The 21,284-nt window shown below is 39.7% G+C and overlaps 6 protein-coding genes across 8 annotated transcripts; 2 read left to right on the top strand and 4 right to left on the bottom strand.

The window, feature by feature from the left end:
* The first annotated feature begins 38 nt into the window (after positions 1-38).
* Positions 39-4,106, top strand: LOC111453389 (mitogen-activated protein kinase kinase kinase 3-like). The gene is made up of 11 exons (XM_023094474.1): positions 39-760; positions 1,241-1,558; positions 1,809-1,896; positions 2,008-2,070; positions 2,174-2,334; positions 2,434-2,509; positions 2,615-2,674; positions 2,887-2,994; positions 3,094-3,330; positions 3,405-3,505; positions 3,597-4,106. The coding sequence occupies exons 1-11, from the start codon at positions 339-341 to the stop codon at positions 3,850-3,852; spliced, it is 1,890 nt and encodes a 629-aa protein (XP_022950242.1). The 5' UTR covers positions 39-338; the 3' UTR covers positions 3,853-4,106.
* Positions 4,058-6,030, bottom strand: LOC111453390 (NAD(P)H-quinone oxidoreductase subunit O, chloroplastic). Its single transcript, XM_023094475.1, has 6 exons — positions 5,700-6,030; positions 5,549-5,604; positions 4,830-4,895; positions 4,714-4,755; positions 4,533-4,592; positions 4,058-4,236 (listed from the first exon to the last, which is right to left on the bottom strand). Exons 1-6 carry the CDS (start codon positions 6,022-6,024, stop codon positions 4,207-4,209), a joined length of 579 nt encoding a protein of 192 aa, XP_022950243.1. The 5' UTR covers positions 6,025-6,030; the 3' UTR covers positions 4,058-4,206.
* An 800-nt stretch (positions 6,031-6,830) lies between these two features.
* LOC111453849 (photosystem I reaction center subunit N, chloroplastic-like) lies at positions 6,831-8,209 on the bottom strand. Its single transcript, XM_023095120.1, has 3 exons — positions 7,733-8,209; positions 7,198-7,323; positions 6,831-7,087 (listed from the first exon to the last, which is right to left on the bottom strand). Exons 1-3 carry the CDS (start codon positions 8,030-8,032, stop codon positions 6,998-7,000), a joined length of 516 nt encoding a protein of 171 aa, XP_022950888.1. The 5' UTR covers positions 8,033-8,209; the 3' UTR covers positions 6,831-6,997.
* A 719-nt stretch (positions 8,210-8,928) lies between these two features.
* LOC111453111 lies at positions 8,929-13,225 on the bottom strand. 3 transcript variants are annotated; one of them, XR_002712219.1, is made up of 7 exons: positions 12,892-13,225; positions 12,069-12,382; positions 11,182-11,833; positions 10,884-11,083; positions 10,551-10,795; positions 9,433-10,403; positions 8,929-9,191 (listed from the first exon to the last, which is right to left on the bottom strand). XR_002712219.1 is itself a non-coding variant. In XM_023094065.1 (6 exons), exons 2-6 carry the CDS (start codon positions 12,335-12,337, stop codon positions 9,613-9,615), a joined length of 2,157 nt encoding a protein of 718 aa, XP_022949833.1. In that variant the 5' UTR covers positions 12,338-12,382; positions 12,892-13,225; the 3' UTR covers positions 8,929-9,612. The 3 variants fall into 3 exon arrangements, 1 of the variants encoding a protein (XP_022949833.1); XR_002712220.1 differs by having other exon boundaries at positions 12,069-12,372; positions 12,892-13,212; XM_023094065.1 differs by having other exon boundaries at positions 8,929-10,403.
* A 703-nt stretch (positions 13,226-13,928) lies between these two features.
* On the top strand, positions 13,929-17,324 carry LOC111453114 (SAL1 phosphatase-like). Its single transcript, XM_023094068.1, has 8 exons — positions 13,929-14,185; positions 14,519-14,594; positions 15,403-15,476; positions 15,566-15,771; positions 16,032-16,242; positions 16,333-16,431; positions 16,532-16,685; positions 16,891-17,324. The coding sequence occupies exons 1-8, from the start codon at positions 13,982-13,984 to the stop codon at positions 17,055-17,057; spliced, it is 1,191 nt and encodes a 396-aa protein (XP_022949836.1). The 5' UTR covers positions 13,929-13,981; the 3' UTR covers positions 17,058-17,324.
* Positions 17,325-17,363: 39 nt separating this feature from the next.
* On the bottom strand, positions 17,364-21,250 carry LOC111453112 (2-oxoisovalerate dehydrogenase subunit alpha 2, mitochondrial). Its single transcript, XM_023094066.1, has 9 exons — positions 20,782-21,250; positions 19,674-19,811; positions 19,416-19,598; positions 18,747-18,904; positions 18,559-18,658; positions 18,347-18,458; positions 18,128-18,267; positions 17,867-18,052; positions 17,364-17,652 (listed from the first exon to the last, which is right to left on the bottom strand). The coding sequence occupies exons 1-9, from the start codon at positions 20,998-21,000 to the stop codon at positions 17,482-17,484; spliced, it is 1,407 nt and encodes a 468-aa protein (XP_022949834.1). The 5' UTR covers positions 21,001-21,250; the 3' UTR covers positions 17,364-17,481.
* Between the last annotated feature and the right edge of the window lie 34 nt (positions 21,251-21,284).

The raw sequence follows: 21,284 nt of genomic DNA, 5'->3' as shown, positions 1-21,284 counted from the left end.
ATTGAAAAGGATACCCTTTTCTTCGTTTACAGATCGCACACGCTTTGCCATTGTTTCTCTCACTAGCCCAGTAAGCAAAACGACCCCCTGTGTTTCTCTCTCTAAAAAGCCCCCCTATGAAGTTGCCACGTCCTTTCCCCCCACCACTTTATCCAACCACCGTCTGCCCTCCTCCTCCTCCCCTCTGATCTCAATTTCTTCTTTGAGTTTTCTTCCTCTCTTTAAACCCTTTTCATATTCTCCTCTTGCTTCTTTGATTTTCCTCGAACCCTCCCTCCCTTTTCAATTCCTCTCTCTGATTCTTTCTGGGGTTTGCTGATTTCCCTCTCTTCTCTACCATGCCGGCTTGGTGGGTAAGAAAATCGAGTAAAAACAAGGACCATCACAATCATCCCACTACCTTTCTCAACTTCTTCAACTCTTCTTCTTCTTCTTCTTCTTCCCCCAAAACTGAACCTAAGAACGCCAGCGACAAACCCAGGAGCTTCGATGAGGTCTCTCCGGTGATTTTCTCTCGCAATTCCCCCAGGTGTAGCAGGGATCTGGGCACTTCTGGTGCCGCCTCTTCTGGGTTTTCCGGTTTTGACTCCGATAGTGGGGATACCAGTGTTCCTCTTCCTCGACCTACTACTTCCGGCCTTGGGATTGATCATGGAGTCGGGAATGGATCTGGGTCTGTTTCGGTTTCAAGTGTTAGCTCCTCTGGCTCTTCCGATGATCATCCATCTGCTCAAGAACACCTTCAATTTGGAGGTCTCAGGTGGGTTTCCAGTTTCGAACGTTTCTGACTCCGATCGTTGCTTGTTTGTGTTGTTCTGATATTGGGGTTTTGTGAATTTTTTGAGTTTGTGAGTTATCGTGAAACTGAAGGACTTAATTCCCCTGTTTCTGTAGTCTTCTGCTGAAGAACATGGAATATACAACCAATTTTGCAATCTATTTGGCCCTGTTGGGATCTTAATATCTCTTTGCCTGCTTTGATTTCTGAAACTGGGCCTTCTGGTTTATTACTGTGTTTTGATATCTTTGTTCTGTTTCTTGTTTAGCTCCGTTGCTTAATGCTGATATGATATGAACTAGTTTATGTTTTAAACATGACACGAAAAGCTGGGCTTCAGCTTGTTGTTGTTTCTGAATGAGCTAATACTCCCATGGGTGAGAGATTAGAAGTAATGGCTATCAGCTTTGTCTCTGAAATGCATTTGGAAATTTAGTCCACTGTGTTTGAAATTTGATTCAGAGGATTTGCTGATACAAGAACAGAGAAAAGGCCAAGAAGTCCAGGTCCAGGATCAAGAGGACCCACCAGTCCTACATCGCCTCTCAACCCGCGGTTCTGTGGCATGAGTTTGGAGTCTCCTACAGGCAAGCTAGATGACGGGATGAGTCGATGTCACAAGCTGCCGCTACCTCCAAGTTCTCCCACCAGCCCGTCTTCCTTGACCAGCACGAGAGCTATCAATATCGGCGAGAACAACGTTGCTACACAACCGAAGTGGAAGAAAGGAAGGCTTCTAGGAAGGGGAACGTTTGGACATGTTTACCTTGGATTTAACAGGTAATGGTGATTTTGATTAGTATGATTTCATGTTCTCGCAGTAATGAATGCATTGAAACTATATTTTCTATTTCGGGATGCAATTTAAACTCGTTCCTCGAAATGTATAGTGTTCGAATAATGATTGACCAAGATACTCGATCTAGTTTCTTGTGCTACTTGGGAGTTGATCTCCCTGTTAGCATCTCAAATGGCACCATATTTGTTTTTATGATTACTTCTGTAACCCATTTTCTTGGATTCATTGCAGTGTAAGTGGCCAAATGTGTGCAATCAAGGAGGTCAGGGTTATAAGCGACGATTCGACATCGAAGGAATGTCTCAAGCAATTGAACCAGGTAGTTCTTATTCTCTAGCTTGAGTTCATTGCGTTTTGAAAGTGCTTATGGGTTTAAAGGCTACCATTTTGATGGTTGGTTGTAATTCTAACCAATCACTCTGTCTAACAGGAGATTACCGTGCTCAGTCAGCTGTCGCATCCAAACATCGTCCGGTACTATGGTAGTGAAATGGTAAGTACAATTGTCGTAACCAAACATCGTCACTGTGAACAAAGCTTCTGACTCATAGTAATTCTAATGTTTATAATCTTACGAACTAAATTTGCTCTATCAGGGTGACGAGTCCCTCTCGGTCTATTTAGAATACGTCTCTGGTGGCTCAATTCACAAGTTACTTCAGGAATATGGTGCCTTCAAAGAACCTGTCGTAAGAAACTATACCCGAAAGATCCTTTCCGGGCTTGCTTATCTGCACGGGAGAAACACAGTGCATAGGTATTTGGCTGTAAATACTGCTCAGGAATCTTGTTTTCATACTAAAGGGTAATTCCTATTTTACTTTTGAACATTCATGGAATGTACTTCTCATGGCAGGGACATAAAAGGGGCAAATATCTTAGTCGATCCGAACGGCCAGGTCAAGTTGGTGGACTTTGGCATGGCTAAACATGTATGTATATTAACTCTTCCCTCGAAGACTTAAACGTGTCGTTTTTTCTTTCTCGTCTTTAACTGATCCACGTTTTTAAATGCTTTGCTTTTTGGTTCGAATCAGATTACGAATTGTACTTCGATGCTCTCCTTCAAAGGTAGTCCTTATTGGATGGCCCCCGAGGTACTTTCTATCACCTTCTTCCACTCCCCCCGCTTTAAACAAAAGCCGAGTGCTGAAGAAGAATAAATGAAAAGGAAGAAAGAATCTTGTCATCGAGTTTATGAAAACAAATGTTCCTCCACATTCTTCTGTTTTGTATCGAACCTTTTTCTCTTAGTTATACACCTGCGCTGTGTCCGTCCTTACCGTTATTTCTCGTCGTGGAATCTCAGGTTGTAATGAACACAAATGGCTACAGTCTTGCTGTAGACATTTGGAGTTTAGGGTGCACGGTTCTTGAAATGGCAACGTCCAAACCGCCTTGGAGCAAATACGAAGGGGTTCGACATCTTCCTTAGATATTGCTCTCAAATTCTTCATTAGCTCATGTTATATTGTCTGGGGCCATACTTACTTATCTTATATCTTGACATTAACAGGTGGCTGCCATTTTCAAAATTGGGAATAGTAAAGACATTCCAGAAATTCCAGATCATCTCTCGAACGATGCTAAAAGTTTCGTGCAATTATGCTTGCAACGGGACCCGGCTGCACGTCCTTCGGCTGCAGAACTACTGGATCACCCTTTTGTTCAAGATGCGGTAACACCAAGAGCGTCCGATGTTAACTTGTCCATGGATGCATTCCTGTTTAGTTTCGATGGAAGCCAGACTCCGGTAAGCCTTTCGAACTTAGAATCACTTGGAAAAAGTTGGCCATGAAGTTGAAACCTTTGCAACTTTATATGCAGCCATTGTTAGATCGGCATCCAAACCGAAAAAGTATAAGCATATGCGATGGAGATTATGCGACAAACCCAACAATCTCTTCGAGAACTTCGAGGAGTCCCAGGTACTAAAACATCAGTTCCTTCACAATCTCCTCTTTGTCTAATTCTATATACTCACTTCGAGACCAATGCGCTCGCTCGCTCTACGTGCAGGGGAAACGCAAGATTGATCACATCCTTGCCTGTCTCTCCTAGTTCAAGTCCATTACGGTCGTATGGCCCCGCACACCAGAGCTGTTATCTTTCACCACCACACACATCTTACATGGGGTTGGGGCAAAGCGGATACAATTTAAACGAATATGCATATAACACAAGACCGAACACATTGTTCACCCTCGATCCATCACGAGAGTCGTTACTATTGAAAGTTCGGACTCACGGCGGATCACCAATAAGACCTCTATGACTGAACTTTTCTTTAAAAACAAGGAAGAAAATCATCTTCCTGACAGCCCCAGGTGTGATTTTATCCATTATGTAACAATTGTGAAAATTTTGGAAGTGGGGTAATGATATATGATGTAATTGGTTAGAGATATCTTTTTGGTCCTTGTAAAGTGACGGTGGTCTGTATATGTAATACTCAGTTTAGTAGCTCTGCTATCATCAACTTAGATCAGGCATTCAAAACAGATATCTATTCAGGAGGTTTCTATATATAGATCAATATATGTGTAAAATATGTAGTTTTAACTACAAATCTTTACAGAAACATGAGGAATAAACCTTTAAGTGAGGCATCCTTGATTCAAAGCTGTGATTACAGTCTTTCGTAGTTGAGTTTCTCCGACTGCCAGAAAGAGAGAAGGCATCATAATATATGCAACAAATGGTTAGCAAAGGAAGTAAATAGGAAAAGAAACAGGAAAGAAGATCAAAGCAAAGTCGTAGGAGTAGAGATGTCCACGGAGCAGGACGGGGAATATAATCTCGTTTTCGGACCCGTTTATCTAACAAGGAAATCTCCTCCCCACTCAGGGTAGGTTTCCACAATTCTAATGTTTAAATATATGGTCTTGCTTATTCGAAATGTGCTTGGTGACGAGTCGATGAACAAGATATCAAGAACAGCTTTTGAATAAATACCTTTATAAGCATGTCAGTGGGCAGCCAAGCTGGTGCAGTTGGGACACCAACCCATGCAATCTGTCCAAGAATTTTGAGTAAGAATGTAACACCACAAATATATAGCAGAAATGAAAGAACTTGACATAAGATGGAAGCCAAAGCATCATATACAAATGGATCCCAAATGAAAGTTACTCACAAGTGCATACTCCCCCGTCTCGAAAATGCGAATATCCAATACCTGAAAAGAAGATCGACTTGTTAGAAGTCCCTTGTATATTTTAACACGTTCGTGTGTAATCTGTGTAAACTGACCTCGCCACGATCTTCATAAATATAATCCAAGCCCTTGTAATAAGGTGGATGCCCAACAGATAGATACTAATAGTAAAGAAGAAGAAAATATTGTCATCATTCCAATACAATAGGAAAAGGGTATGTCCTAATTCATGGGAGAAATGTCCTAATTAATTCCGTTCCTTTTAACATTATGTTGTGTTTTCCATTGCCCCAATCTTGACAATAATAATTGAGCACAAAGGTCGGGTCATCACAGGATTAATGTGTGAGATCCCACATTAGTTGGAGAGACGAATGAAACACTCCTTGTATAAGGGTGTGGAAACTTCTCCTTAACAGACGTGAAACACGTGAGGCTGACAATGATACGTAACGGGCTAAGACTGTTACAAATGGTAGATTGTGAGATCTCACATCAGTTAGAGAGGGGAACGAAGCACTCTTTGTAAGGGGTGTGGAAACCTCTCCCTAACAGATGCATTTTAAAACCGTGAGTCTGACGGCGATACATAACTGACCAAGGCTGTTACAAATGGCATAAGAGTTAATCATCGAGGGGGTGTGCCAGCGAGGACACTGGCTCCCAAGGGAGGTGGATTGTGAGATCACACATTGGCTGGAGAGTAAAACGAAACATTTCTTATAAGGGTGTAGAAATCTCTCTCCCTAATAGACTCGTTTTAAAGCTAACAGCTAACTAATCACCACATAAACGATTCTAGAAAACTACTTACATTAACGCTATTAAGATACTTCTCTTTATCAACTCGCACAATCTGACCCTTCTTCACTACAGAAATCACATAAAAAGGAAGGAAATCAACAAATCTAAAATGAATCGTCAAATTCAAGAACGAGGGCAGCAGAATAGCAGAAGAAACTCACTCGAATAGACGGGCTTCTTTAGAACCTTGGGAGAGGCGGCGGGGGAGCTTGAAGTTGAAGGTTCAGCCATGGGGGGCTGCTGGGTTTTGGTCTCCGATGCCTTATTCTCCGGATCAGTGGATTTTAGGGCTCGAATGGGATTAAAACGAAGTGGGTTTCTTCTAAAACTTTGTGGGAACTGAGAGAGGCATGAGAAAGAGTTGTGCGAAAGAGATGCAGAGAAAGCCATGGCGGAAAAAGGATAGAGATTAGTGTGTGAGCTATAGAAATGTCCCTCACTCGATGGGTAGTTCAACAGAGATAACGCTAAAATGATAAACCACATATCCACAGCATAAATTTTTTAACAGAGTTGTTACTACTTCCTCCCTCCCATCAACGTGGGACCCTCCAATTCACCCTCATCCGAGTCTAGCGTCTCGTTGGCACATCGCTCGGATTCATCTCCTTCGAGGTCAGCGTCTCGCTAGCATATCGTTCGGTGTCTGACTCGGTATTGTCTTTTTTAGATTTTTCCTTTCGAGTTTCCCGCCTGATAGGGGGAAGTTTTCACACCCTTGTACAAAATGTTTCGTTATACTCCACAATAGACGTGGGATCTCACAAATTGTTTCGTGAAAATGTACATGCAAAGAAAAATTCCCCATTGAAAATGAGTGATTCGTGTTTCACGTGAGATTTTCTGGAAATATGTTTCACTTGACGATTGAAGTACTTATTGTAGCCTTGGTGTTGAATGTGTTTTTAGCTTATTAATCTGGTTGAAGATTCGATCTTGAGAGCGTCTTTAAGTCTTTTGATCTTGAGAGCATCCTTGGTCTAGTCTTGCAAAGTTATAGAAGTATTCGAAGTGTTATGGTTCTCAAGTTACTAAACTTGGAAATGAAGGATAGCTACTTTATTCATCGAGCTTTCCATATGGGTAATGTGTGATTAAACTTAGTAGACTCCGCCCTTGACCCAGTTGACTCGAGTATTATTAGTCTTGAGCTTCAAGCCCAATTCTAATTTGAGACACATGTCAATTGCCATCGGTCTCAAGTTCAATAATTTAATTTCTTCATGAATTTAAAGAACGTGACCATTTGTGATTGATCAAAACTCTCATTCAACAAACTCATTTCCAACTTTCAAGACTAACTCGTTGTTAGAATTTGAATATCACTCAGGTAGTTAAGACATTATATTTTCGACCAGAAGATCAAACTTTAAATAGCCAAATGGGACGCATAAAATTTCACACTATTTGGAAGTTGAGAATTAGATACAAAGACTTGAAATGGTTTCTTCCCTTCCCTTCACCATTTCCAGAAGACATTGGAACCACATTTGTACTTGTCCTTCCCCTCACACTCCAATTCCAAATCATCAGAGATAAATGGAACTTTCTGCAGCCATCAACAACAGAACGAAGAACTAACTTAGCTACTCAGCAGAAACTCATCACATATTGTCAGCATTTCAAAGGCAAGTGATTAAAACTAAGCAATGTTCAAACCTTTTGTTTAGCAAGATCTTGGCACCCTGTGAAGTTCTCTGGGAACTTGCATGTTCCAAATTGAACGGTGTATGCCCTTGCAAAGTTTGCCCCACTTGTTGCCAATCTTTTCTTGTCATTCAGTTCCTGTTGCAACAATAGGCTTAGAAACATCATAGAATTTGCAGCTGAATCCTAATTCAGTCCCTTTACTTTGATCCTTTCCCATTGTAGTGCTGTATTAGTGTTTAGCTTTAAACTTGAGCGTTAGAGAATCTAAGCTAGTTGCTAGCAGATATTAGTTCAAAAGAAAAAGCCTAAAGAAACAACATTGGTGCTGTTACAACAACTTTCAGCATAAATCTTGGACTCCCTACTTCTAGTTTAAGATAAGGCTTCTGTTTCATAAACTATTGAAATCCAGCAACTACAAGAACCATATACATTTTTGAGCAGAGTCAAAGAATCAAGAACCAAAAACATTTTCATCATTTTAGCTAACTCAAAGAATCGAAACAGGGCTATGCATGGTTTGGTCAGCATAATAGATAGCTACCTTGTTAGCTTTACTCTTCTCAAGGTACTCTTCAATGACTCCAGCATTAGCAGAGGAGTTGGAGGCAGCCGCAGCCGCAGCAAAGAGGGTGGCACCAAGGTAAAGAAGCGCAGACCTCCTTCCGTCATTCTTGGCTTCAGGAACCCTAGCCTGTTGAGCCCTAATCGCAGGCAACTTGTAACCCACAACCCCAGGAGATGCAACAGAAGGGGCAGCGTTGATTTTAGAGCTCAGGTCGGCCGATCCCGCGCCTGAAATGGCGTAGTTGCAAGCCAGAACACTGGAATTCATGGTCGCCATTGCTTGCTGCGTAGGTCTCAGCAACTGCTTGGACGAAATCAAAGTTGGAATTAATGGCGGTCAGTTGTTAATAGGGTGATGAGATTACGAGGGAAACTGATAAAAAAAGAAAAAAAGAAAAAGAAAGGGATCTATGAGATGGAATTGGATAAGGGATTGTGGTAAGAGTGTGGATAAGGTGAGATTTCCTCACTCCCAATTGGCAAACCATGGCTGTGATTAGGGCTTAGCACATGGAAATGTATGTGGCGAGCCTCAATTCTGGACCCACAGTTCATCTTATAATTCCACTTCCGACTGAATTTTATTATTTAAAATCGGCTAAATTATAATTCCAATCCCTTTCAACTGTATTTCATTTTCAGTTACTATTGTTTTTTATAATTTTTATATTAAATTACTAATTTTTAAATTTTAAAAATTGAATGATTTTGTGTCTATATTACATCGATCCGAGGGAAGAACAAAACATTTATTACGAGAGTGTGGAAACTCTCCTAAACAAACACGTTTTAAAATCAATCGTGTGGCTGACAATAATATGTAATAGGTCAAAGCAGATAATATTTGTTAGCAATGACTTTGAACTGCTACAAATGATATTAGAGCTAGATATCGGACGGTGTGCGGTGTGCCTCTTCCTGCCTCTTCCTAGTAGATGTATTTTAAAATCGTGAGGTTGATGGTGATATATAACGGATCAAAACAAGCAATATTTGTTAGTGGTGACCGTACGGATACAATTTTCTTTAAAAAAAAGATTAATCGAACCAAACTTAGGCTATAAGGAAAAATATCAAATAGATTATCCAATCAAATTTTATAGATTCATAGACTTTTCAAATATTAAAGAAACAAATATTTTTAAGTAGTAAAAAGTGCACCAAATAAGTTTCAGAAACAAAAGATGATCATTTATACCTTGCCCTTCAAATTCAGCTTCCACTTAGCTTCAATAAAATTGCTTGAATTCAGCAGTCATAATAAGCAAACACGATTATGAACAGTGATGACAGAGTGGACAGATGATCACTTCATCAGAGCTAAAAAAGAATGAACTTCTTCTACTCATGCTCTACCTACTACCTAAAATGATCATATTAACAATGTTTTTCTATGTACATATTCCTGCAATGATTCCTGGTAAATTCTAAAGGACCTGAAAAGGATGAAACATACGTTATGTAAGCAAAATACAGAAGGCCAAGAAGAATTTTGAATGCTTTGGAATAAATTAATGTAACGGTCCAAGTCTACCGCTAGCAGACATGTCCTCTTTGGTGGAAACTTCTCCCTAGCAGAAGCGTTTTAAAAACTTTGAGGGAAGGCCAAAAAAAGAGAGCCCAAATAGGACAATATGTACTAACAGTAGGCTTGAGCCGTTACAATTAAAGTCTAACCTCAACGGCAAGACTCGAGCTATGCTTTTGTGTGGACATATCCGCACCATACCACGTGCTAGTTGTAATCTGTGCTTTTTACTCCATAAGCCACCAGATCTAACATCATCATACGAGTCCGAGTCGAAATCAAAGTACTTCAAATCCGTATGGGAATACAACAGCGAACAAGTGAGCAGTTCATCTTATTATTGACAATCTTTTTCTTTTCCGGTTCTTCTTTGGCATGGCCTTTTTGACAATATTGGATTCCAATGGAAAAGCCACGGTAGATGATGGTTTCCTACAACTGGTTCTTCCCTTTCCAGAGGCCCATTTCAAGGGCAGCTTATTTACCACAGAGCTAATATCATTTGAAGAATTCAATTCAACTAGTTTCTGAATTTCATCAAGGATCTGATGGGTCCAAGCCATTGACACATCCAAGGCAACAGAATCATCCATTGGTAGCTTCCACATATTCATCAGTATTTCCTCAAATGATTGAAAAGACATGGAAGGTTTGTAACTCGGGCGATTTTCACATATCATATTCACCTTGATCACATGTTTGCAGAGATTTCCTTGCAATGACCAAGAACAATCGCAAAATGAGAATTCTGACCCTGGATTCCAAACTATATGTGAAACACTGCTGTCCTTTTGGCTCAGAACTTTGGCAAAAAGGTGATTTTCCTCATCCAAGGAAACTGAAGAATCTGGAATTTGCAGCGCACGGTGCCAAGAAGTAGAAGAAATATACTCCTCCTTGACATTTTGAAATGAATCACTTTCATCGGCGTATCGATCTAGCCAGTAGGTTGAATGCAATTCAGTGGTCAACTTGTGAACCAACCAGTCCACCCTCTGGAAAGCACCAAGATGAGAGTCATCAAACAGTTTTGCCTTCAGCTTCATGTGATAGGCTTCAATGGCACCAGATGCCTCTTGGCTTGCAAGTGGAAAAGCTCTCATAGCAGAAAGCCACATCTCTGTAACAGTACAAAAAGATTGACAAAAAGAAAATTTAGGGCCAAGTCTATATAAGGTTAAACATGTGCAATCCTTTCGATTGTTAAAATATATAGCACACTAGAAAGGTTTGAGAGCAGAGATAGATTGAATAGAAGAAGTCTAACCAATCTTTGGCACCCAACAACCCTTGAAATATTCCATGAAAGCAGTTTGGTCAATGAAATCACGGATAAAATCTTCCAAGACAACCGAAGTATCGACTCCGTCCCAAATGCTGTGCACTAATTTTCCCAGCCGTTTGAACATTTCCCTCTGAACTTCAATGCTACTGCATTTCCTAACAACATTTTTTAGCCATGATCTACGAATGCGCCAAAGGGAAAAAAGCACAGGACAACAGAATATGTCCCTGAAAAATGAATCAATGTTAATTATAACTATGTTTAAACCATACAGAGTTGAGGAAGGGAAAAAAACAGAGAGATTGGTCAACCTACGTGATAGGATCAATCTCTGTGGCTGCGTCGTCAATTAAAAACCCACTAACTTTCCATCCGGGCTCTACAGAATGAGCACGATCAAGTAAGGCCTTCATCCATTTGGATACATCTGATTTTGCAAAGCTGCGAGTGATGATCCATGCAACAGGGAGTGCATGCTGTCTAGAATCAAACACAAGAAGTGTACACAGGGGGTACTGCACAAATAAGGAAGATGAAGCATCTACAATTTTTAGTAAACCAGAAGCGATTGACATTCACAAATTTTTGTAAATCGTAAAGCACGTTCAATCACCTTAAGCCTCTTAATGCCAAATGTTGAATCAGCAGCAATGAGACTACGATGGCCAAACCGAATCATCTGTTGCAATTGCCATTCTGTTTGAATCCCAAGAATGAAAGGATTTTCTTCTGAAGTATCCTGATAAATAAATATGGATTTTTTATTGCGCTCAACCCACATGCGAATGCTAGCTTGATCATCCAGATCGAGCTCATGGGTAGACCGTTTGATGATCATCCCAAGTTTGTGAACATACTGGGAAGCAAGACTGTTTGCTTTTGCATTTGAACCACAGTATCGCTGAAGACACTCAAGATGTTTCTCAACAATGTTTGCCTCAGGAATTCCCAGATAAATCATTGACATTGTTTGTTGTTGGATCTCATTACAAATATATGGGATCCTATTGGCATTAGGGCCAATGGCCTCTCTGTCGAGTGGCCCATGGCAAACAAAGCCAGACTTGTTCACATGACGCCTCTCATTATATATTATAAGTGCAAGAGATGGGCGGGCGTACAATCGCTTTACAACAAAATGGCAGGTGCAACCTCGCATTGATTGAGGTCTAGCAGCACGATTTCGCGTGTTAAGCCTATATCTTCTACTGGGTAAAATACATCCACCTTCCCCATAATTTTCAGGACCAAATGAGCACCAATACCTTCATACATGCATAAAAGGACCAGGGTGTCAATGAAAGAAATTAAGGAATTTATAGACAGATACAGTGAGGGAGACCTATGCAAGGGTCACTTTGTCAGAACATTGCTTTTGTTTTTTTTTTTTCAATGACAAACTCAATCTAGATTTTTCTAAATGAAAAAATAAAATCCTTAATTTGCTGAACTTTTTATAGAAGGATAAATAAGAATGTAAAAAATTGCTATGAAACTTACTGTCGATATTCCAAATATTCATCATCCTTGAACTCTTTCAAGCTTCCCATCGATCGTTTCTTTCCCTTCTCAATATGAAACCGGGTCGGGCACTCTATATTAGTACATTCACCAACTATAAATGCATCTACTCGGACATAAGGAATCAAAGCTACTTCATCATGATGTTCGACAGTGCCAAACTTGGTCCAAGTCAAATCAGCTGAATAGAACTCCTCCTCAGGCGGATCTTGTACCTGAAGATCAAGTATTGATTCAACGATAGCCATCGAAATCTAGCTGCCGAACTCCAATTCCTAGCAATCTGTAAAGCTCAGTGCATGGAAGAATGTTACTCCATAATTGTATAATCATAAGCAGTCACGAAAGCTAAGATAATTCACAATTGTACATACTACATTGCATATGCACACCTTTCTTGTTAGAGATAGTAGAGAAAAATAAGCATTTTTTCCAGTCAGTTCTATTAAGATATGATTTAAGAACTAATAGAGTATGCTTTCTTCTTCCCGCTTAAACATTATTCTTATTTTCCCCAAAGGCGTCCTGGGTCATTTCGATGAAATTTAACCCCAACCCTCTTGGAAAATCCAACCATTATTTCCACATGGGCAATACCACTTCATAAACTGTTTTTACAAGAAAACCAACCCCTTAGAACAATTAATCACAGACTTTCAAGGTTTAATCAAACTTCATCACCCCATGTCTAATAAAGCCAAGACATGAACTATAGTAAATAAACCCGTCGGTCGTATTAGAGAAACAAGAAAAACAGATAAAGACCAAAATTCACAGCAATTTATCTCGTACGAGTCCTTACAGAGCATCAGGCGAAAACTAAATTCGAATAGCTAGAAACGCGAATTCTGAACGCAACAACCAATCTCCGAAGTAACAAATTCCTGGCAGGTCTAGTTGCTGGTCAGTCAGTTCTGGGTTTTAAGAACATGCTTCTGCGCATATGGGTCAAAACTCGAGCTTGATTGTTCCTTCTTGGAAATGAATGCCAAGCAGTCGGTGAGGTGGAACAAGAAAAGAGTCTGACCAGCGATGGTTTTGTGAATCCCTGAAGACGCAGGCATTAATGAAGAGTTGAAACAGAGGAGAACGAACGAAGAAGATGTTTGCACTACCTTCCCTCGTTAGCCTGCACCGAGAGATCGAAAAAGAACATACAGATTAAGAGAATCGGTCTGAGCCCTAAGCCCAATGGGCTTATTATTCGCTTGGCCCATTTAAATCGACATGAATAAAGCCCAAAACAAAGTGGCTCATGAGTCGGCCCATGAGTGACTGTTCTTTGTGCCATAAGTCCTCTTATTTTATTTATTTATTTTATTACATTTAAATTTTCTTTTTGGTAATATTTTTATCTTGTTACTGAACCCATCCAGACATCTATTTATTTATTCACTTACCAAATAAATAATTAAATATATTTTTGTTTTTTAAATATTATTAGATTTATTAGTATATTTTATTTTATTTTTTAATATAAATTATATTGAAAAATAAAAAATACCCATTAAAAATATAAAAATGTATAAAAATTATCCACGAGGAACATGATCCCTACTTCGATTCTTGTAAAAATAAATTAAGAATTTTGCGAGAATGAAGAATGAAATAGGAGACAGGAACGGAGATAGGAAAGGCTTCCCCATCCCCACTCAACATCGTGGATATCTTTAAGAGCGGGTTAATAAAAGCATCTTCTAATTTATTTTATTTTTTAAAAAAGGATTAAGAATTTAAATATTTATATATAAAAAAATGAAAAGTATAAATACTGAAAAATAATAATGAAAAATGTGCATTTCCAAAATTTATTCCGTCCAATAAAATTGTCATAAACATAAAATTATCAAAGAAGCGGGCGAAAACGGAGGGAGAGAGGCAGAGAGAAGGAGATGGCTATAAATTTGTTGAAAACTGCACCTAAAGTTCAGAGCTCCATTACTTCAAAGCCTTCCGCCTCTCTGTTCTTCACAACCAGAAGGTCCTTCTCCGTCCCCTTGTATTCCCCACTTGCGTTGGCTGTTTCTTCGATGTCTTACGAGAAGGAGCTCGCGGCTGCGAAGAAAGCGGCCTCTCTCGCTGCTCGTCTATGCCAGGCAATTCTCTCTTTCTAATACCCTTATTATTTTCCATGAAATTTGTGCAATTCTGTAAATGTGAGCGAATATGGGTGACTTCCATGATGAATTGGATACAAATCGGAGTGTGGTACTGTGATGTGATATTGTGATTTGAACCCTGCTCGTGTAATCGTTGTATGACCTAAACCGAAGTTATCAATTCATCGTACATTTACGTATCCTCATTGCTCGGGGGTTATTTAAAATTCCTACGATTGAAATTGTTCTTCTACAATGTTGCGCTCTTGGAAATTTCTTCAACTATACATCTCGTTCTAAGCTGATTTTATCTGCTGTTTCTGGGCGCAGAAAGTGCAGAAGGCGTTGTTGCAATCTGATGTTCAATCGAAATCAGATAGAAGTCCAGTGACTGTAGCCGATTACGGTTCGTAAAGCTTCTGTCGCTCAGTTTTGTTCTGTATTTTGTTGTTACCTTTTCCAAACCAACGAGTCAGCTAGTCTGGTCGTTAGATCACGTTAATACTTGGAGTAAACAATATATGAATATCTCTTGTTTCCTACTTTTTTTTTAATTTTTTTTCTTTTTTTGTAAATACGAGTATAGTTGTCCCCGGCAACCTGTGTCTCTCGATTCTTGACTAATACCACAGAGAATCTTAGGATATTTCATTTACAAATGCGGTTCTTTTGACTTCAATGGAATATCACGCTCCAAATCTTGTGGAATTCCATTAGCTTCTCTAGCTTGGGTTTAATCATATCAAGCTACCGCATTGCTATATTTGTAGCTGTGGTGTTCATTTTGATCCACTTAGCATAATCTCACGTTCTTTTGGTAATTTTGATAGCTGCTACTTTTGTCTGATCACGAGTAGCTTCAAATATCTTCAAGAAAACTTCTATAGCTGTCTGAGTTTCTATGAAATTTATATTGGATAACTAAGGAGATAAGCGTCAGCATAGAAGGAAATGTCGGGCTCTCAAATTTATGAAATATTGATATGATGGATATATTGAGAAAATCATTGAAGTGGTGATTGTCTTCTGCTTTCTTCACTTATGATCCCTTTTGCTTTTGTTAAGACAGGCAAACCCCTTCCCAATTCTTCTACTAGCGTCGTGATTGAGACAAATAATTTTAGTTCGTGTGTGCCTCACTGCAGCTTAAAGAGTTACTTTGATATGTCAGAGGCTGACTGGATGTACTCTTTCTATGGCTCTTCTATGTCCAGGTTCACAGGCGCTGGTTAGTTTTGTACTGGAAAGGGAACTCCCTTCTGTACCTTTTTCAATGGTAGCTGAGGAGGTCAGTATGTAGTTTTTATTATATTGTATTTAGAATCTGCTTTCTTTGACTTGTCTCAGCAAAATAATTTTGAAGTCTGGGGTCTCTAGGATTCAGGAGATCTACGAAAAGAGAGTGGCCAGGAAACATTACATCGCATTACCGAACTTGTAAACGAAACACTTTCCAGTGAGGGATCATACAGTGCTTCAACCTTAACGGCAGAAGATGTGCTCAGGGCTATTGACAATGGGAAATCAGAAGGAGGTCCTACTGGTCGACATTGGGTTTTGGATCCCATAGATGGCACCAAGGGGTAAGTTAGCAAATCAGAATTCCCTTTCTATTTTTTGCACCTGTAATTGGTTTTCGCAATTGTCAATGTAGCTTCAAACAATCTGATAGTTTTTATTTAGAAGTTTTTGGATTTAGAGGGCTTTTTAATCCAATTAACCATATTTCCCGGATGTTTACTTTTGAGTTTCATTAATATTTTATTCCCCACTTAATAGTTCATATTGATGGGTTTATCTGTCTTATATCATGCGCATGTGTCTCTGACTATCTGTGTCTTAGATTTCTAAGAGGGGACCAATATGCTACTGCATTGGCATTGCTTGATGATGGGAAAGTAGTTTTGGGTGTCCTAGCCTGTCCAAATCTTCCCTTGGAACCAATTGGTAGCAGTAATCAGCATTCTCCACTTGGAGACGTCGGTTGCCTTTTCTTTTCTACCGTTGGTGCAGGAACATATATGCAGTCGCTTGCTGGTTCTACATTAACAAAGGTTCGTTCTTCAATGTTTTATCCAGGAGTTTCATTCTTGAGTAGGAAAAAAGAAATGAAATAATATGTGAGGCATTTTGCTGCACTTTAGGTGAGTGTCAGTACCACTGAAAATTCTGAAGAAGCATCCTTCTTTGAATCATATGAAGCTGCTCACTCTCTGCATGACCTCACTAGCTCCATTGCACAAGTAAGCCATTCTTGGTCCACATTTGATCTATACCAGTTGTGTTTTATTCCTTGAAAGATATATTCTATGTGGTTTGCTGAGATGATTAATTACCAAACAGAAACTTGGTGTTAAAGCACCACCCGTTAGGATCGACAGTCAAGCAAAATATGGCGCCCTTTCCCGAGGAGATGGAGCCATATACCTTCGTTTTCCTCACAAGGGCTACCGTGAAAAGATTTGGGACCATGCTGCCGGATGCATTGTTGTTAGAGGTGAATTCAAAATTTGGAGTTGTTGAATTACTAGTAGACTTAAGAGTTGTTAAATCATTACTAGATTTTAATGCTTCATTATCAAGTTCTGGTGATTTTAATCATTTAACATATTTTCAACGCTTCCCGTGGATTCAAATGTTAGTTTGATTATTCGAAAGGCCCATGAACTATTAACATTTTGTTTTCGTTGAAAATTCTACAGAAGCTGGTGGAGTGGTTACGGATGCAGCTGGGAATGCATTGGATTTCTCAAGAGGAAGATATCTGGATCTGCACGAGGGTATCATTGTTACGAACCAGAGACTGATGCCATCACTCCTCAAGGCAGTTCAAGAAGCTCTTCAACAGAGAACTTCTTCAACCTTGTGATTTTTCTTACGCTTGATTCTGTTCACATTGTTTTCAGCTCTGAATCCTTTTCTTCCACCCTCCCAGCTCTTCCCTCAATTGAAGCTTTTTTGAACTTCAACTGAACAAATCTCATCATTAGCAATAAAACATTCTGTAGTTGGGTTATGCCCTCTTTTTATGATCATACCATTAGACTAAGTAATGCCGGAATTTTGAGGTTTTGGATTCAAATATTCTGGTGGTATAGCAAAGATTTCAAGCTCAAATGAAACTCAGTTCTTTAAAGCTTTGTCTGACAATTTATTCAATAACTTTGCTATAACATTCCATTCATATAAGGAAGACTTGCTTTATTTCATCAGGATGCCTTTATGTCCTTTTATTCATAAACACTGCCACCAATTCACATATTTCTCAGAGTGTTTCAAAACCTAAAGACAGGTTACAACAGTTGAAAGTCAGATGGGTAATCTTGTGGGTGTGTTTTGATTGTTTTTCTTAACCATCTCTCTTGCTCTTCAAGGTTGGAGGGAGGAACATCATACACATCTGTGAAAGCATCTGCCACAGGTGGCTTCTCAGTTCTCTCTGCCAACTGAATTTCCTCTAATAGCTGTTTGAACCAAAAACACAGCAAATTAAGAATGTACACGACTCATTTCATAACCATTTTATGCTTATTCTTGTTTGTTTTCTCACCATTTCCCAGTTCTCGTGAAAGTATTTTTCTAAATTATTTAGTTCTCGTTGGTTGTTCTTTTTGTTCTCATTAGGAAAAAGAAAATATATGGCAAGGAGGTTGTTTAGTTGATGCACTGAAAATTTACCTGTTTTCTTAGGCTACTTCTAAGCTCTGCTTCGGCCTCATCACTCCACCAACCATTGCTTTCAATCCATTTCCTAAATCTGGAGACAGGGTCCTTTGCAACCCTCCACCATTCCATTTCCTCCACTGGACGATACCTGGTCGAGTCGTCTGATGTCGTGTGGTGTCCAACTCTATATGTGAGAGCCTGTTAATGAAACAAAAGATATCAGAACACCATAGTTATCCATTTCAAGAAACAGAGTTTCAGTACCCTTCTTACCTCAATTAAAATCGGCCTTCGTTCTTGAATTGCCATTTTTCGAGCAGCTCGAACTGTATTATATACAGCAAGTGCATCATTGCCATCTACGCGGATACTGCGAACGCCATAAGCCCGGCCTTTTACAACCACCCCATCACCTGTAATATAATAGAACACTAAAATCTAAATAACGTGATGCATTCTTCACAACTGTAAACAGTGAGAAAAATGAGATACTTCGAAACTGGTCTGAAATGGGAGTACTGATTGCCCATCCATTGTTCCGGCAAATAAAAATAACAGGCACCTCCAAAACTGCTGCAAAATTTAAAGCTGCGTGGAAATCTCCCTAATGTAACATGATTCAAGAAACAACAGAAAAATCAACCTTGCAACTTGGAAGAGTACAACAAATTCGAACACTACGAGTTTTTCTTAGTATTCTGTACCTCGCTCGTTCCTCCATCTCCAAAATAAGTGACTGCACAGGCATCTCTTTTTTCCATCTTCATTGAATATGCAGCACCAACGGCATGGGGGATTTGAGAACTACAAATTAAAGTAAAACATGAGTAATAAGAGTTGAAGTGTTGGAAGATCTGATCAAAAGTTTTGAGAAATTGAGCTCAAGTCTTACGCGATCGTTGATGCTACAGTAAAGTAATTGTGTCTCTTCGACCCGTAATGGACAGGCATCTGCCTCCCTTTACAATAATCATATTTGTTTCCGAAGCACTGGCTTGCAAATTCTTTCAGAGTAAAACCGCGCCATACGAGTACCCCTGCCTCCCTGTACTGTATGACGTGGGAGAATTGCACTAAGAACTATCAATTACACAATTGTGATGTTCCAACTCAAGCCCACCTTGTTCTCTTTGGGCTTTCCCTCCTGGACTTCCCCTCAAGGTTTTAAAACGCATCTACTAAGAAGAGGTTTTCACACCCTTATAAAAAATGATTCATTCCCCTCTCCAACCAATGTGGGATCTGAAAATCCACCCCTTTGGGAGCCCAGCGTCCTCACTGGCACACCGTTCGATGCGTGGCTCTAATACCATTTGTAACCGCCCAAGCGCACCGCTAGCTTTGGGCTTTCCCTCCTGGATTTCCCCTCAAGGTTTTAAAACGCATCTACTAGGAAGAGGTTTCCACACCCTTATAAGGAATGCTTCGTTGCACTCTCCAACTAACGTGGGATACTAATTAGGTAAGATACTAGTGCAAGCAAATAATATTCTTTCCATGTGAGTACGAGAATGTGCTTCGTATTACTAAGGAGGAAGATGAGGTGGAGGTATGAAGTAACCTGTGGGACAATGAGGTCATCCAATGACAGTGCTGCAGCAGAAGCAATGTTGATTGCTTCTTCTCCAAGGGAGGTCACATAGAAGGAAATTCTTCCTTGCCTTTGCGCTTCATAAAAGATAGTGTCCATTGTTTGAAGAGTAACCATGTCATTATACATCTTCATGGCAATCTCCTTGCTCACCTAAATGAAAGTACCATCAAGTTCATAAATGCCTATCGTTTCACTTGAACTTGGGACATGCTCAGCATAAATTACCTGTGTAAAATTACTGTACATACTAGGCTGCCCATTGTCATCAAGAACACGAAAGCAGGGTACCCGCTCCTCCTCGCGCTCAGGGACGAAACTCAATTGAGGAGTAAATTTAACCTTTCCTCCTGGAAAGTTCAAAACCTTGAACAAGAAATGCAAGTTTCACTTTCAACAAATGATATCAGGAACTTGTACACAATTGAATGACATTGAATATTATGAACTCGTTCACAGTTGGTAAGAGGAACACAGAGAGATTTAAGGTGAGACTTTGAGAGGAATCTCTACTTTTTGAATAATTTATGCTCAAAAAGAGATTTGAGCGAATTCGTAACTCTTAGAATTGTCGAGAGGCTTGAGCGAATTCGTAACTCTTAGATTCTATGTTTCTCTTTAGACTTCTGTCACAAGGTCCTTTTGTAATTACCTATATTGGATTTGCATTGAATTGCATCGTTGCTAGAATACAGGTTCCTTCTTCCATAACCCAAGCTCGGAGAAGGCTGCAAGCAACAATGGTGGAAAAGCCATTGCGCTTGTAGTTTAGGAACCGGGATTTCGGGTTCATCTAACATAGTAGCAACAATGGGAAATTTAGAATTTGGGGGTCTAACTTCTTCTACACAAACCAACCCACGAGATGGGCGGACCCAGGACAGTTCAAGGGGAACTTTCTTGATGAACTCAATGAATCCCAAAAGTAACACCTTCTTTACATGAACTCATTTTCCACCTTCCAGACTACACAAATGGAATATACCATAATGACTTGTAACTTGGGAGTTTGAGCCACTAAAATACACAAAAGATTAAGGAATAATCTGTTCCCCTCAAAGTCTTACCTTAAATCTCTCTCTGTTCTTATAGAGATTCCTCTCAACGTCTTACAAAGAACAAGGGGGAGGAGTTGACAAGCAGAATGGAAAGGAAAAACTACATTGTCAACAAATAATCATTGAGATGCAGTCTCCGCAAACACACAATCCTCATACGAAGATTAAAAAATTAAGAGGAATCTTACCTAAAAACGATTAGGGATTATAAAAACAAAAATACGAAACATGAAATTAGAAAACAGAATCAAAGTTGACCGAATCAGAGTGCATTCTACCTGATTGTCACGATCATCGTTGACAGAATCTATTTGTTTCTCCACTTTCGTCGATTTGAAACGATGAGTAGACAAATGGTTAAGCATATTTTCGAACCCCAAAACTCTGTTTCCGATCTTATGAACTGCAAATGGAGTTTCACGAAGCGAACCCAAGAACCGCATCCCGTTTCTAAAATGGGGGATGATCTTCGTTGCTTTTCTCACATGAAACGCCATCGCTGGACGGAGAATGCTTCAGATCGAGTCTTGAACACCGCGCAGAAGAATTGGATCGTTGGGTTTCGTAATATAGATTAAGGGTCAGAGGGACATTGACAAGTCTGTTGCGCTTGGACAGATTTCGCCAATTCCATTAAGCGAATTCTTATCTAATTTAAGACTCCACTGTCAATCGGATAAGTAGCCATCGCACGAACTTGTTGGCATTCATCCATATCCGTCTGAGAAAAAAGAGGCATTCTTCTTTATACAAGCGAAGGTGTTCATGTTCTTCACGACTC

This window comes from Cucurbita moschata, unplaced genomic scaffold (assembly GCF_002738365.1).
Source record: "Cucurbita moschata cultivar Rifu unplaced genomic scaffold, Cmos_1.0 Cmo_Scf00015, whole genome shotgun sequence".
Classification (NCBI taxonomy): domain Eukaryota; kingdom Viridiplantae; phylum Streptophyta; class Magnoliopsida; order Cucurbitales; family Cucurbitaceae; genus Cucurbita; species Cucurbita moschata.
This window is presented reverse-complemented; position numbering and strand designations above follow the sequence as displayed.